General features: G+C 38.6%; 1 protein-coding gene across 1 annotated transcript; it reads right to left on the bottom strand.

Moving 5' to 3' along the window:
* Window positions 1-1833: 1833 nt before the first annotated feature.
* LOC134144054 (phospholipid scramblase family member 5-like) lies at window positions 1834-14258 on the bottom strand. The gene is made up of 7 exons (XM_062582672.1): window positions 14246-14258; window positions 11566-11717; window positions 6377-6419; window positions 5236-5456; window positions 3976-4137; window positions 2803-2964; window positions 1834-1872 (listed from the first exon to the last, which is right to left on the bottom strand). Exons 1-7 carry the CDS (start codon window positions 14256-14258, stop codon window positions 1834-1836), a joined length of 792 nt encoding a protein of 263 aa, XP_062438656.1.
* Window positions 14259-16947: the final 2689 nt, after the last annotated feature.

Raw genomic sequence — 16947 nt, 5'->3', positions numbered from 1 at the left:
CTAAAAATTACAGCAAGAGCTAGTAGTGAAATGGTTAACAGATAATGATGATTGTCAGAGCTTATTAACCACAATCATTTTCAAGACATATATGTAAATCTATATAAATACACAAGTGTGGTGTATAATCTAAAACATACAGTGTAGATCTATAAACATTCCTGAGATAATTTCACTATGGGAATATTAGTTGCAACTTCCTGACTTCACTGTGTTGGAATTCATATCCATGAACATTAATTTAGAATTAGTCTAAATATTTGTTGAGGATTAATCACCTGATAAATTTAGCTCTTTTTCATTTTTATGAATTATTCATCATCTCCTTTCCTTTCCGTTTATGTTGGTTATTTACATGAATTCAATTCCTAATTCATGCTAAAAAAAAAAATCCAGAATTCCAGGTGATTTGTAAAATGTTCCCCTAGGAAACTGTGTGGTGACTTGTTATTTTTTCTATTTAACACCAACATTTCATGGTACCATTTTTCTTCTTGAAGGACTTGTCAGAATTTTTAGAGAGAGAAAAAGGCATAAGCAAGTTCATACAGCAAATATTTTGCAACAAGTGATCTTTTCTGTTTGTGCCTCATATCATGAATGCTTCTGTAAAACACTTGTTCTCTAAACTTACTTATATAAAAGTAAAAGCATGTTGGCATGTAAGTTTGGGAACAGCTAAGTATTACTAGGTGTGCCTGCAGGAGTGAAGAGCGATCTGAAACGGCCAAGTCGATGTCTATTTGTGAGCTCTCTTGGCAGTACCCACACAGCTCTGACCTGAAGGTATAGCTCTGTATTTCAGTTCTCTGCTATCTGAAGTAAATACAAGATCTCCTACTCCACAGCCTTACACATAGAAAATACCCGAGTCTGCCAAAGGAAGAGGATGATTCTGTCCCTAGGAGTTTGCTCTAGGTTGGCCTCAGGCAGGGCTGAAAGAAAAGTTATCAATCACCAGATATTATGAAGAAGGAAAGAAAGCTTTTAGTGGAATTCCCAAGGGGATGAAAGCAAGCACCCTCAGCGTAGGGCAGTACAAACAGTAGGTGATTTATGTGCATCCAGCACATAGACCTTATTGCCTGCCTCCAATATAAGCAGTGGGAGCCCAGATTTTTTGAGTCCAGTTTAGTTCAAGTCTAGCACCACAAACCTTATTTTTAGCAGTCACTCATTAAATAAATCTTTGCCATAAAATTAAATTACTAGCAAATCTCTGTTCCCTTCTTACAACTCCCTAAATAGAGACCATATTTAACTTCCCATTGGGTGATGTCTATATAACTCAGATTGTTACTATTAATTAAATAACAAATCAGAAAATGACTTCTAAAATTATGAAAACACCAAAGCAAAACCCCCAGAACACTCAATCACATGGTTAATAACTGGTACCAGCCCTTGCAGAACATGAAAGTCTATGTTTGGGAAACCCTTTGATCAGTGACGCTGCAAGCCTTAGTCTAATCTTTCATGATTTCGCATGCAGAAACATCAAAAGAGGGAGAAGAGAATAGCACTGTTCCAAAGCAACAGTGCTCTGTATGAAAAGTATATGTTTAGCTACAATGCACATAAAATATAAGTGGGATATTAATATTATTTACATGAGACATTGTAATAAACATCATCAGTAGCTCCTTTTATTTTCCAGCAGAGAGCATGGATCTGTGTAGTTCAAAATCATGTCCAGAGCTCAGGGGATTTCTGGAAGAAAATGAAAAAGAATTAGGAAGTATCTAATGTATAAGTCTTCAAAGCAAGAAGATCAATTTATGTTCTTTACTTACTGAAACACATTCTGCATATTTTATTGTTTCTGTCATCTTGTTATAATCCATCCAAAGAATTTTCAAAGAACATTAAGTCCTACAAATAAACAAACTATGAATGGTAAGGAAGGTGCAAAAATGAAGTTATTATCAAAAGCAATACTTGTAGGCTTTTGTTATATAAAGTAATTAGATTAACTCAATCGCTTTCTATTATTCTGCCACTGAGCAACAAGAGTTTTGTAGGAGGTAACCTCAAAATCTAAAATCTCAGGAGAATTACATTTCTAACCTAATAAAACTAAAGCATCTGAATTGTTGTTGTCTTAAAGCAAGCAATTCCCAGTCTAACTAGTTTTTTCTTCTCTATTCCTTGATTCAAGTGTTCTAGATAATTTTGGCACCACTGCATCCTAATATTAACATGTTAATGATGGCAAAAAGAGACATACACATTGAAAAAATAAATTCAAACATGGCAGGCAAATATCAATTCACAATTTTTAAAACTGTGCATCGCAACTCCACCCTTAACCCTAGCCTGAAGTATTCTCCCTTCTCTACAGAACTCTCATTCCAGCTGGGGACCAGACAGTTACAACAGCAAATTTAAAGACAGTTGGTTGGTTCCGGAACTTGAGAACTACAGTCAGTGTTTTAAATTACTAAGAGATTACATATCTCTATGAACCAAAAGATCTGTTTTGTAATACACACATTCAAATGCAACAGATAACACCAGGGGTTCTGGTAGCTGTGCTATAAACCTTGATATTTGATCTGGCTGTATGGATTATTAAACTGCATTTAGAATACTATTTAAATAGACAAAATAACATCAGGAACTTAGAGGTGCAGAGCATAAAGAAGTAAAACCAGTCATGAATATTTCATGTTTTTCAGTTGACACCTTTCAGGTATTGGGTTTGGCTTTTCTCTGCAATGCTCCTCTGCAGGATCACAGCTGTCAGGAAGAACTTTGGTCCCAGTGTGCTCAGTTGTGCTGTAGGAGCTTTTGCATACTTACAATAAGGAAACAAGCACCAATCATTACTGCCTTGATTCTCACATCAAGATCCACTGGGACCTGGATCCCAAAGTTGGCAGTGTTGGTAAATACATTGTTTACAAATCCAGACCAGTACTTGGAAATTTTGCCAATTGTTGACATTTCATTGAGAGCTTTTACCTGCAGAAATGAAGAGGTATTAACCTAAGTGTAAATAGATCAAGTATACATTGGTTATATACATCCCCACAACTAATGATTCGACCCTGACATGCAGAGTATGCTATAGTTGTCAGGATAGTTTTTTTATTCTTCTCTCTTAAATGCACATTTACCTACAGAATGTCACACAAAAAAGGTTCTCTCGAATTTTGAAACAACATTATCTTTAAGAGCAGATTGAAAAGCAGGGGAATGCCATTATGAAATTTTGTACTGCTTTTCCTATTCTTCCACAATTATTTTTGTTTTCCTTGTTCTTCTGATATGCTCCAAGTCACAGCAGTACCATTTCTGCGGCCCACTGTACCTCCTGACTGATGCAGCCATGTCCATCTCTCTCACTGTATACTGAAATTTGAGATAGCACCTCCTGAAGTGTGTCAATCTGGCTAATCAGGAGCTGATCAAAACAGATGTTTTATGATTCTTTAACTTAGGCAAAACACTTTGTTCATGTTAGAAAACTCTGCCCATGATTTCTTCTAGCTTCTCCATTTTCCATCTTATCTCCCGACTGTATCAACAGCTTCCCAGAATTACTTTTCTCCTGAGGAATGCTGTTAACTGGATGCAGACATGGTGGACAGTAATACTGTTCTTTGTTCTCAAGTCTGAGAGCGATGAAGGCAGTGGATTTAATGCCAGTCTTCAAGAGACTGTGAATCAGACACTAGTGACTGCATGGGATGAGATCCTGAGCCTGTCAAACTCAACAGTTGAGCTCTCATGGACTGCACTAGGACCAGAATTTCACCTAGGGAAATGTTTTCTTCCTGGAGGTAATTTTCATTCCTATCTTGAAAATATCTGTAGGAAGCTGAGTCTAGAAGCCAGGGACTGTAGTGCCAACAGACTGTTTCCATTCTGTTCCCAAAATTATAACATTATATTTCTTATGATAGAGTATTTGAGTGAGACATCTATGCAGAGCAGTAAAACTTAAGTATTACAATTTTTAAAGAAACATACCTCAAAGTCAACATCTTCAAAACAGCCACAAGTTGCATATGGGCCAATTATTTTTAGTACATCTTCCTTGCTTTCATTCTGTATAGTAAATTTAGGCAGAAAGGGGTCCCAGTTCTGGATAACATAGCCAGCTATTGTACCTGGTGGGGACTGAACTTCTAACTATCAAATAAAACAAAACCAAATCTTAAAATCTAGTTTTATGTAAGTATATAAAATTCCATAATACCGTATTATTTACATAATTACAAAATATCTATTTACCAAGTATAATTATATATAATTTTACTGAACCATGAAATGGGTATTAGAAAGGCTCTATAACAGCGTTTTCAAATATATTGAATAATCATAAGCTAAAAAACCGCACCAGAAGTTATCATCTTACATATGGTATAAGATTTGAGAAAAAGCAATAAACTCAAATTTTTTAAAATGTAATTAGCATCTTGTAGGATTTTTATACAGTAATTAGGCTATCCAGGGATCTTTCTTCTAAAATTCTTAATGCAATATTGAGAAGGTAGGTAGATGACACTATAAAACACTTTCATAAAATAAGATAGATATGTGAGTGAAGGAAAGTCAAAAAAAATGAAAAAGGATCTAGTTTTCTAAAGGAGAGGTGTGTTTTTCACTAAAAGCAGTGTATTTCTAAGAGTTCTGAAAATTCCTACAGATACACAGCCTTACAGAGGTACAGACTAATGGAGTGATACAGTGCGACTTTTTGATAATATCCACATGTATTAACAACGTCGAGGAATTTTCCACCTGTCACATCCTTTGGGATTACAGTGGGTGGTTTGCACTTGTAGGTGCTAGCGTGTGCCAGGGCAAGGAGTGTTTTAGGGTGTTACTTATGTTTGCAGAGAAATCTGTATCATCAGTTTGAGGCTTTATTGGGATGGCAGGAAAGCAGGAGTCCACAAGAGAAGGGAGACGTGCTGGGAATGTTACCCGTGAGAAGATCTTGCTTATCAATAATTACTTCTACAAGAAGGTCTATTTGTAAGAATGCTTTTTGAAAGGAAATGAAAGAAAACAGCCTGAAAGTCTGCATACTGTTTTGATTCTTCTCTTAATTGCAATATTGCCTTGCTACACGAAGTAGCCAGAACAATAACCATCCTCCATGGGGTTCACCGGTCCGGCAAGCAGGCCCGAGAGTTCCTCCCTGACAGAGGTCGCACGAGGCTTCACTACTACTGTTCACATACGCCGAGATACTTGGACAAAAGGCAATTAGGATTTGCTCACCTCTTGCAAGAAGCATGGGAACCAGCAGCTGTTGCATCTCAAGGGTCTATTCACTGTAATCACTTCCCGGCCTGTGTTATCAGTAATCCTTATGGTGAAAGACCTTATAGGCGAGCAGAAGTTACGATTGAAGCAACCATTTTCTTCCACAGCAAAGTAAACTCTTTGTCCCAAATGGTTTTTTATTTCATATTTGCTGCAGGTCTCTGTGCCAAGTAAGGCTAACAAAGCAAAATGAGTAGCCTTAGTATACTGTTAGAGTTAGCCTTTACCAAGACTCATCAAGTTCAGCTTAGGTGTTTATATAACATCAGTCTTCTCTAACATGTATTCTTAAAAAAAAAAAAAAAAAAAAAAAACAAAAAAAAAAAAAAAAAAAAAACTATGGTATGAACTGTTTAAAAACTATTTTGGAATGACAACACCAATAAAATATAAAATAATGATGAAATAATGAATTAAAGCTAATTTCAGATCCGTATTTTGAACTAAGGCTTAATTCAAGGGCTTTGGTTTGCTGCATCCTGAAGTTCCTATCACAAAACAGAATTCATATCCTGAGTTTTGATCTGGGCTTTTTATTATTACAGACTCTGTGAAAAGTAATGACATGAAAGTATTGCCCTTCAGTGACAAAACTTTCTCCCAGAGAGGTAACCAAGAATCAGGCCTAAAACATTTGAATAGGAGAAAATGAAGAGATTTTTTCACTTGCAGAACTTCATATCTTTTTAGTACTTAGAAATTTTGAGGAAGCACATAAGTACAATTTATTGTGCTCTATTTTGTGTCTTCCAGCATTTCATTCTTTACTTACATTCTCTACCTTGGATCGCAGCATGTTACTTATTGTTAAAGACAACCATCTTTCCAACTTATGGAAAAACTTAAAATTTGATAGTTTTGAGGGAGAGGTTTCAGGGTTGGAGCAGTTCCTTATTGTAGCCTCTCTCCCCTTGTTGATTTGCTGCAGAATAGGCATAAACAAAATGAACTTTCACCGTTCCAACAATACATTACAGGCCTGATGCAAGGGGAGTGAGAGTGTTTGCAATGACTTCACTGAGCCAGAGGCAAGACTTAAAATCATCTGAGATATCTGTGTCAATGCTGTTAAAGAGCAATGAGAATAACACTGTACCTTCAACAAGCTCCACTTGCTGGTGAATAATTATCCGGTCCAGCTGTTAAAAAACAAACAAACAAAAAAAAAACAACAAAACGCAAGGTGATGGATGCTGGAAAGTTCTGGAGCTGTCAGTGATCACTTGTCCCTTTATATTGCTTATCTCACATGTAACAGGATTTTTCTTTCCAGAAGAGCATGAACTGGGTGGCCTATAGGTATCTCAAGTCATGATTTGGATATCTGCCTGAAGTGATAGCTGAAGCATGTGGCCTTAGGCATTGCAGTCATAATTTACTTGTGCATATGAAGAAAATGATCTCCACTGGGGAAATTAGGAGGCCAACTGCAGTGGAAGAAATGTATTGAGAAGCAGGACAATTTTCTTTCCTGTTCCTCCCTTCATGTTTTGGCAAAGACTAAGCACAGTCCCTGCTTGCTGTACCTCAAAGCTAAGGGCAAGTACTGAGCATCAAGACAGTGCAAAAACGAGGTAAGTTTGGACTCAAGCTCAAAATGTATCACACCATCTCTCCAAAGCACCCTGCAGGAGCAGATAAGGGTCAGGCTATAGACCAGGAGGTGGCACAGCCGTAAGATAAACACCCTTGGTTTAAAGCTCTGATTTCAAATGCCTCAGGACTGTGCACCAAGACCATGGCAAGCACATCAGCGGTCACTATAGGGCACCAAAATGAGCAAAACAATAGTTCCCTAGAGAACCTCTCAGCTTACTGAAACTATCCCCGTCTGTGAGTTGATTACAAATGTAGGAGAAAAACTGTTGGCTACAATAACCAGCTTTTCTGCGATTACTGTCTTTCAAACATTACTCTACTCTAGAAAGCAGTCATTAATATTATAAACCCAGCTAGACTTAATTTCACTCTAACTTCCAGTTTTATGTGACTTTAATGTGTGGTTTATGTGACAATTTAGGCCTTGCTAATTTCTTTTCCTTAAATTCCTGATGGGCAAACACTTGGCACAGGATTTTGCCATTAGTCACAGCTGAAAACAGAAAGCACACAGTGACCTTCAGAGAGCAGCATGTCACAACTCAACAGAGTCTGTATATTTTACAGTCGGTAACTCTTGCCTGGTACCTATTCAGACCATTGCTGCCATTTGTCAATTCTGTTCCTCTCCAGCAGCGAGTCTAGGCTTCAAATAAAAGCTGTAAGAAAGAACTTCCCTTAGCCCTTTCATTTTTGTTTGAAATGTGCATGCAAGTAATTAAAAAAATTATTCAGACTTTAAAATCTTCTCCCAAGAATCCCTGCTATTTGTAGTTTGAATTTCATGAGGCCCAAGAACTCTTGGAGCTTGATTGATTTGCCCAATGTAGATTTTTTCACTGGAAAATAAAAAATTTTATGAGCAAAAACTGTTAGAAGTTTAGAGTGATTTTAGCCTGTGTATTAGTTTGTGTACAATGTACTCAATGACAAGTTCAGACAATATGGCAAGTGCAGTATCACTTCTTAGGCTTGCTTGCTTCACCATTCACTGGATCCTGTATGAAGGCTATCCTGATGCACCTTTGACTGGGGCAACTGTGGTTTAAAGGAATTTTTCAGTTGCATCTGAAAGCCCTCTGAAGCCCTATGATTTAGAAGGGTTGATGAGTTCTCTTGACCTCACCCATGTTAAGATTCCTTATACACAGTTAACTATGTCTGCTCAGTTTTGTGGGCATTACATTTACATCTGATCAATCTAATAAAGTCTAAGAAGACTCAGCAGCTTCTTGCAGAGCTGTGTAAGCCTAGATGGCAGCAAACACACTGATGCACTACTTGGAAAATACTTCCCTGAGTTCTCTTACCATGTTCCTTCGATTTTCATGATGGACACTGCATAATTACTAGTACTATGGCTGTGATATAGAAGATAATGATTTGAAGGAAATCTGTCTTGTAGGAAATTGTTTAAAGAGTATCACTTTTGCAATGATTATAGAGAGCATAGTATCAGTTTACCAGGGTAGAAACAATTTACCACTGGTCTCTGATGCACCTCAAACAGAGGGGTTGATTGCTCCTCAGTCTCTTCCACTGACTTCAGTTGTCTGTTTGCAGAGTGAAATATTGCTGTTTGGCCTTAGAGTACAGGACAGAGGTTTTCCTTACCTATAATCCAGTACTACGTGCTGTGTTCTTGAGTTCCTGTTTAGGATAAGACCATAGGGATGTCTCTGTAAGATTCACTAAGTTCTTGCTTTCAGAGGCAAATATGGTTTTAGGAAGAAATATATTCCACTTTCCCTAATAAACCTAGCTATCTTCATCACTCTTATGGGAGGTAATCCTAGAACCTCATTTCTATTTGTCATCCTATATTTATTCACAGCCACTATCTACCTACTCTTTGTTCTGTTAAGATCATTCTGTAAATGAAATGTTTTTTCCCTCAGGTCATTTACTCTGCCAGGCATGAGAGCTATCACAGTCCCCTCTCTGACACCATTTTTCTAGCCTAAAGGTGAAATGTTTACATTCTTGTTTCAAAACAGTCTCTGTTCCCCATGACATTCCAGTAGCACTTCTGTGTTTCAGTGTGGACCTCTCTTTCCCAAACTCACACATGAACAGAGGAGACAGTTTTATGGTCTTCTCAATGGCAACAACACATTCCTAATTCTGCTAGAAACATCCTGCACCATGCATTTTAGAATTCTTTCATTACTTGAAAATCTCTTAGCACATCTGGAAAAAGGCAAATGTCTCATCCCAGGAGTTGTGAATCCCATGCTCATTCTGCAGGCAGATCTCTCACTTCCAGTCAGATCTCCTGTTCTGATACAATCTAATCCATATTACTTTGATTCAGCACACAGCAAGTATTACTAGTATCCTACACTAAAATATTCTGCAATGCATGGGAACTCTAGCTGTGGATGTATGTAAAATGCCAAACAGGGGAGAAGTCTCTAAATATATCTGAATACAAGAAAGTGCGAAGCAGGACCACATCAGAAAAATGATCATAAAGTAGAAAAGCAGAAAATGTAGAAAGAGAAGGAGTGGTATTTGCTCCCTACGCTCACAGATATTAGTGAAGAAAGCAGATCCTCAGGACTTCCTGAACAGGAAAGGTTACAGCGACAGTAATAAGAGGCTGACAGCCTCTTATTACAAGAGTAACAGCACTAGTAGCAACATAGAGATTTGCTCAAGTGTCATCCTGGGACCTTTCCTATTCCAGCATCTTGGGTTCATGGCTTTATCCTAGAACAAACATTATAGTGAACAGAGATCTGCAGTTGAAGAGAAACAGTTAAAATAGTCATTTTGTCATTATTGTTCCCAACCTCTTACTCCAGGGGATCTTGGGATACTGGCACAAACTTATGGATGTAACTAATAGGGCTTCAAGGTACATTTAAAAGCAAAACTTTGATTAACAGCCAGACCTAACCTTGGTGAAGTCAAACCTGCATGAGGATTCCTTAGCACTCTTCATTTACTCTCAAGCATTCAGATCTACAAGTCTTACTTTAAAGTATCATATTTGGTTAAATGAACAAACAACGAAGAGCCTTGATAGAAAACCTGCAAGTAATTCTTCGCTGGCAAACATGGTTGTTCCAGAAAGCTTAGCTTACAATTGCAAATATGCTCTCCATGCTTTTCGGACTGCAGAGAAAACTGAGGCTAATCAGAGAGCAAGATCTAGGGAGACCATGAGGGTCACAGCACAAACAGTATGATTATCAAGCTAAGAATAAGCATGAAGTGTTAGTTCTAGTTATGGTTCTGATAGTGATTTGTTCTTTGTCTTTATGTCAGATATAAAGCTTCTAAAAAAGTGGTGTAATAGAATTTGCTTGCCCACATTGCATGGATAAATCTGAGGTATAATTCATGTTTGTACAGAAGACTGAATATGTAACCTGCCAGTGTGCACTACTGCAATCACTTTTAGACTAAAAATGTAACTTCTATAAGCTGTGAACAAATGCTCAGGTAATTGACAACACATCAGTTTGTGCACAGGCATTATGACATGAACATCATAACTCTACATGAAATATGGTTTCTGAATGGTCTCCCACTTTAGTTAGCTAAGTAGCTTCCGTTCCAAATAAAAAATATATCCAATTCCAGTTTTTATAAAAAAACTACTGAAATTTGTATTTAACACACAAATGTTAACTGAAATAAATATTCTCTAGCACCATCACATGCAAATGCAGCAGCGTAACATATCAGAATGACAATAACCTGACTACACTGAGGGCCTGACTCTGCCCCTTGCCCAAATCAGAGTGCAGGAAGTATTACTAAGCATATACAAAAGTGACATGATCCAGCCATAAATGAAATGCAAACTAGACTTGATTTTAAAGTAGCAGCAATCCCCCCCTTCAAGAAAAAAAAAATATATGCTGGAAGGGGAGAAGCTGTTACGGAATAGAGCAGCTGAGAACTGTTGGAGCCACTGGCCTCAGCCGAGGCTGACAGGCAATCTGCAATTTAGGAACTGAGAGGTTTCCCGAAGTGCTGACGGACAGCTGTGCATTTAGCAATACGGCTGAGGCGGCTTTCGTATTCCCTTCCCCTCCTCTACCTACAGCTCACTCACTAGCTCACGTTTCCACATCCTTCCCCGACTTGGGCTCTGGCATATTCCTGTCTCACAACTCAACTCAGAGTGGTGCTGGTTTGCAGCCACCCAGGCTACTCACAAAGTTGTCTTGGGAGCTTGCCTCCTGAGGACCTTACCTCTACCATGGAGAGTATTATCATTGTGGGCACAAGGAATTTGCCCAGACCTTCACGTTCCTCGGAGTGTGGGTTATAAGGAGATGGCATACCTTCAGCATGCATTGTTTTAATCTTTTTTAGTCAACAAGAGTTTAATAGGAGTTTCCTTGAGAAATAGCTCTTAAGAAACTGAACAGGAACCGGGGAAGTGATGACAGTGGGGTACTAGTATGACCTAGACCAAGATCTAGAGGGAAGAAAGCCATTCTTTTTGAGCATGAAGAGCTGCATGCACAGCAGATGGATTTCTATAAAGTAGAAAAGTATGCACTAGTCTGTGCTAGGTTCCTTATATTAGAGTAAGGGGAAATACTTAAAACTACTCTCTCCATCTCCACCTACTCCATCTGAAGAAAAAAAAATCTCTCATTCTAAACTTATCAAAGAAATACATGAAAAAACAAAATAATTCTAACATTTGGAAATATTCAGGACCTGGCTCAGGTACTCCAGACCAGGTGGCAAGTTATTAGAGTGCAACATTTGCTTCCAGACACCTGTCAGTTCAACAGGCTTATTCTGCTCAGGAAGATCAGAAGAACCAGGGAGATGATCCTTAAAGATTGGATTTATTTGTCCTTGAGATTCTGCGGAAACAGAAAAGAACATTAGAAGTGAACAAGGGCAAACAGCAGGTAGTTTGGATCAAAACTGAAAAAATAATGTCACACCCTGGATGTAATTCTATTAGCATTTTAGTCCGGATCAGGAATGAGGCTCTGAAGTGCATCTCCTGGTGGTCCCACACTTACAGCACTTTGGTTTGCTCTATGAAGCAGTCTGAGTGTGCAAACTGAATTCCTGTTAGATGAAACTAAATGAGGAGACATGACCATGGATTGCACCTAATTCACTCTAACAGCTAGTGAGCACTTGGTCAGTGGGACAAGACTAGAGCTAGACTGAAGTCACATGCAGTTGGGCTCCAAAATCCTTGGCATAGGAGTTTAGCACACAGGCAGTTTCACCCTACTCCCACTGAGCTACCCTACTTGCTGACACAGAATGTGGCTCCTTTCTAGGAGATTAAAGGCAATATATTTTCTCTTAATTAGAGACAATCTTTTCAGGAATCTCAGATTCCCAAACCTGGATGTTATAGCCCTGATACCAAAGGCTACAGCCCCTTACTGTATATTATTCTTTACTATCTTAATGGAAAGGAGGTCAGATGCCATTAAGCTGTGTTTTCTGGTTTGCTACTGCAAACACTTTTTCAGGACACAGCGCTGCGTTACCTTGACAGGTATTACTAAAGGGTAATAAGACTATTTTCTGCTATAGGCAATTATATGCATGCATCCATTCATATGCACAGGAATAGTTCCTCAGCCATTTGATTCTCAACAAACTCGTACTGGTTTTTATCAGCATCTTTTCACTATGTTTTTTTATGCTCACCATAGTGGAATAAGAAAGAGCAAGCTGAAGCTCTCTGCACATAAACAAGTCTTATTAAATTGAGCTGCTGCATTTAGATAGTAAAGCAGTTCCCAAACTTTCTTTTTTTCATTCTTTTTCTCTTTTTTTTGTTTTTTAATCTCCTGTGTGACAATACTTAGGCCCAATGGGATTTGAGGTCCAGATGGAATTTTGGCTGCAAGAGTGAAGTTCTCTTTTGCAGCTGTGAGTTTAAATGAGGTCCTTTAGCATTATCTGAACTCGCTGTGGCTGATTCATCGTTAAATCATATTTTGATCTTAATTTAACTTTGCAGCCACTGCTTTCTTTCAAAGTCTGAGTCCACAGGAAGAAGTAGTAATCCCTTTGAATTTGTAGCTGGCTTTTAAAAATGTATAACTGGGTAATAAATATTTTATATGCTCTACTGAATCATTTTACCTCACAGGGCTCTGTTACAACTCTTGTTGTTACACGAAATGCCATGAAGTTCCCTTGGCCAAGTGTTAGTGTTACTCTTGAATAATGATAAAGAGAAAAGACAACAAATCGCAGTTCTCCCAGTCAAATTTAAGCTATACAAAAAAAAAAATCAAACAGTAAATACATTAAATATTGATGAAAATCTGAGCTAGTCAGAAGCTTTGTCTATTTTTGTGGAAGTTCCTTGTTTCATTTATGGTATGGGAACACTTAAAAGTTACTGTATGATACAGTGAGCATTCTGTATAATTGTAATTTATAGAAAGAGTATTAGCACATTCCTTCATTGTGAAAACTCTACATTACATAAGATTTTTATAGCTACTGCTAACTACTATAAATAAAAATGCACATAACCAGATCTCCTTTACAATGGCTGCAAAGGAAGCAAATCCTCCCTCCCAAGGGAAAAACGCATACTCAAAGAGCACAACAGTGCTCTAACACCTGCTGGCTCCTGTACACCCTTCCATGCTATAAAGGCCGAACGCCTTAAGTGTGTTAGAGCAAGCACTTGGCAAATATAAATGAAACACTGCCAAACTCCATGAGCCACCATTTACCTCTATGTCACCGGAGCCCTGTGGCCTCTATGGAGTTGCATTCATGTTAAGAAAAAACAGGTTTGGGTCCTTCTGCTTCATTTTAGTATTTGATAGCACAGGAAAATGAGTTTAGAAAACTTTTGAGATTAGCATACTACGATGTTTACCTCCAGTCCTAACAACCCAACTGGCTGCAGCTAAAGACAATATGTGACCAGAATGAATCCAAACTGGACTAATCTGATTCAATTCAATTATTCTGAGATTTTTTTCTACATGGTTATCAGGACTGACCAGTGTTAAAAGTGAAAAGCATTTACTGATAAGATATTCTCAAAGTGGAACATGAAAGCTGTGCAAAAATGATGTTAACCTTGGATCAGTGCATGCCCTTCCCATACATTCCATGCTGACAGGTTTAAGCACAAGGATACAAACAAAAATTTTCGAATGTAGATGCTAACATTTTGTAATATATTTTGCTCAAGTAATATTCTAATATAGATTTTAGTCTCCTTAGGAGCCTCTTAAATGCTGAAATATTAAAGGGAGTCAAAACAACTCCTTTTTGGCTGCTGTGGTTTTAGCCTGAAACTCTTATTTCATCAGACTGCTGATTCCTGGAAATGTTCAAGACTAGTTTTCTGTAAACATGATCTAAAAATATAGACTACAGATGCACTTACCTTGAGAGGCCATGAAGCTTCCTGAGTTACTTCTTCAAAGAAAGCCAGGTTAAAAGAAAAGGCTTTTCTTGTTGCAGCAAAGGAAAAAAGAGCACAGCATGCACAAAACTTCAGAAGGTGTCTGTCTACTTCATATCAGCTTACAAAAGAACTGGAGGAAATGCATTGCCTTTCTCATGTTGCAGAACACCGCATTTTACGTCGATGGACAACAGGGGGAGATGATGCTAACAAACAAGAAAAACATTATTCAAGTCATTTGCACTAATAGAAAGAGGAAGGGTGTTTTGTGAATATGAAGAGGCAAAACTTCAATGTACCTACCAGCTAATTGAACATATTAGATCTAAAAACCTGCCTGATAATGTACGCATATATTGAGACTATACAAATTCCATCTAATCCAATATTTATCTTTCCATTTCTCACAGGCTACCCACTAAAGACACACCTGCCAGACATACCCACCTGTATTCCTCTACTGCTGGCCCCTGGTCAACATTTCCACTGCTCAGTGCAGAGAAAGCTACTTCGGGTTTCTCATTATATTCCGTTCATGTAGCAGCAGCCTCCTCTATAAGGGACATTGCTCCTGCACCAAGTGAGACCCAAATAGTACCCCATACATAGCTGCCCACCCTCCTGCACCATGCAGGGCTCTGCTAGTCTCCGAGAGATGCTTAAACTGAATTTGGAGATTTAACACAGATTGTCTACATTTTGCTTCAGACAAGCGCAGACCAGATCAAAACAGTGCCCATGTAATTACCTGCATTGCACTGAGAGAGAAAGAGGAGGAGAGACAGTAACCTTGACTTACCCACTCATATTTCTACCTCAAGTGCCCAAGTCGCCATGGAGATCACACACGTGATCTGCAGGCAGATATGATTCATGATTGCAAGAGTGGCAAAGCCTATGCACAGAGCCAGAAGGATCACAGTGAGGTATTGGGGACCACGTTCTGCTCTCCCTGCTAAGGCAAGTCCTACTGCTTTGAAATAGTCCGTAGGAGGGTATCCTAGCAGATTTAATTCCAGGGCTTACTGTTCAGGAATGCTGCTGATGAGGATCTTTGAAGGAAGAACAAACAAAAAAACTCCTCCTAAAGCAAAAAGCATACAGAGGCTGATTTTTATTGACTAAATGCAAAAGCATGTGTAAAAATTCAGCCATGCAAAGCTTCCTGGGAGTTTACAATTGCTCATTCAAGAATTCGTGTGGTGTGGCGGCAGGGCAACTTTATCCAGGCTAGCATCCAGTTATCCTGCTGCGTTCATCCCTGAAAACGGGGCCTGAAGGGAGAAGGCAGCCTATAGACAAAAATGTCTTTAGTAGGTAAGGAAAATGACACACTAAATAAATCCTTCTGGGATGGCAAGAAGTTTGACATCATTAGAAATAAATATTAATGATAACTAAAATGTTTTCCTTCCTTTCTCCTCAACAAAGATGTGCTTATCTAACACAGAATCTAATTTAGAAAGCAGACAGAAAAGCTTCCTAAAGCTTGTTTCCCAAAGAAAAAGGAAAGCTCCTGATAAATACAGTAAACCTAGCTTTGGAAATAATAGATGAGAAAATTTCAAGAGGCAGCTGAGATGACAGGGCATCCACCTACCTTTAAAAAAGAAAAGGAAAAAAGTTATTTATCTCCTAGAAAACCAAACAGCCAAATATTTCTGTTGATGCATAAAGAAAGTGTGGCACAGTAAGAAAATAAGGTGCTGAAAACAGACAAAAAGCACAGTAAAATCTTATGCTGAAAGATGTCTCATGCATTTAAAAAGCATTTTTGAGAAGGCCAAATACCCTCCTGTCTGCCTGAAGAGGGACGCATGTGAGCACAGATACAGCACGGTTGTACTGTACCATACTCAGTATCTGACACAGTTTTTGTTCATACAAGTGATGCTACCATTTAGCAGCTACCCCATAAAACAGATCCAGAGCTGGCTCCCAGTACCAGCTAGTTTTTCAGCTCAAGAGATGTGTGTGGTCCTGTTCCATACACAATTTTTATAGGGGGTGTATCTGACAGATGTAGACTGCCTGCAGAAGTGGTCCAAGACTAGCTGTGTTTCCTCTCACACCGTACCTCCCCTGCTGAGACGGTGCATAGGATGCCCTTGCACAGAGGGCTGCCCTGGACTTGCAGTGCTCTGGGGACAGCATAGCCTCCAGGTGCTGACGAGAAACCAAGGCCACAGGTATATTGCCACGATGTTCATTCAGGATTGTGGGCATTTAGGGCTGCCAGACAGCATATAGCAATTCAGGGACTGCTAAGTCTGTACTATTCAGATGGTTTGGAGTCAAAAAATGAAATATGAGGACACTTAAAATCAGATTTGAGAGTAGAAGATTCGTCCCAGGGATAACTCCCACAAATTTGAAGGGTAAAGGTTGGAAAGAGCATAGCCTAAGATCTCTTAAGGATTCATAGACATATTCCTCTATTAACATAGGTCTTTGCAATTAAAATTAGGTATTTTAATAGTTCTGTTATCTTGAAAAATTTTGTGTTGCTTCTAACACACTCATACGCAGGTCAAAAGGTGTCAGATCAGGTAACTGTTCCCCCTTGAGTCATTATTTATCAGTTCCTGCTCTGCAATCATTACTGTGATAGCACAAGAATAAAACGACTGCTATGCCATGCTGTGATAGCAATAAGGAATATGAGCTATTGGGCATCTCTT

The sequence above is a fragment of the Rhea pennata genome, chromosome 9 (genome assembly GCF_028389875.1).
Source record: "Rhea pennata isolate bPtePen1 chromosome 9, bPtePen1.pri, whole genome shotgun sequence".
NCBI classification, from domain to species: domain Eukaryota; kingdom Metazoa; phylum Chordata; class Aves; order Rheiformes; family Rheidae; genus Rhea; species Rhea pennata.
Note: the sequence above shows the minus strand (reverse complement) of the source record. Positions and strands in the feature narration are given on the sequence as shown.

Bases quoted from the DNA above. Each gene is read 5' to 3' on its own strand.
- LOC134144054 (XM_062582672.1), bottom strand. The intron at 4,138-5,235 runs GTGAGCAAATCC...TTTATTTGATAG, and splicing joins TCCCATGCTTCTTGCAAGAG to TTAGAAGTTCAGTCCCCACC. The intron at 1,873-2,802 runs GTAAGTATGCAA...GTTTATTTGTAG, and splicing joins TTGGTGCTTGTTTCCTTATT to GACTTAATGTTCTTTGAAAA.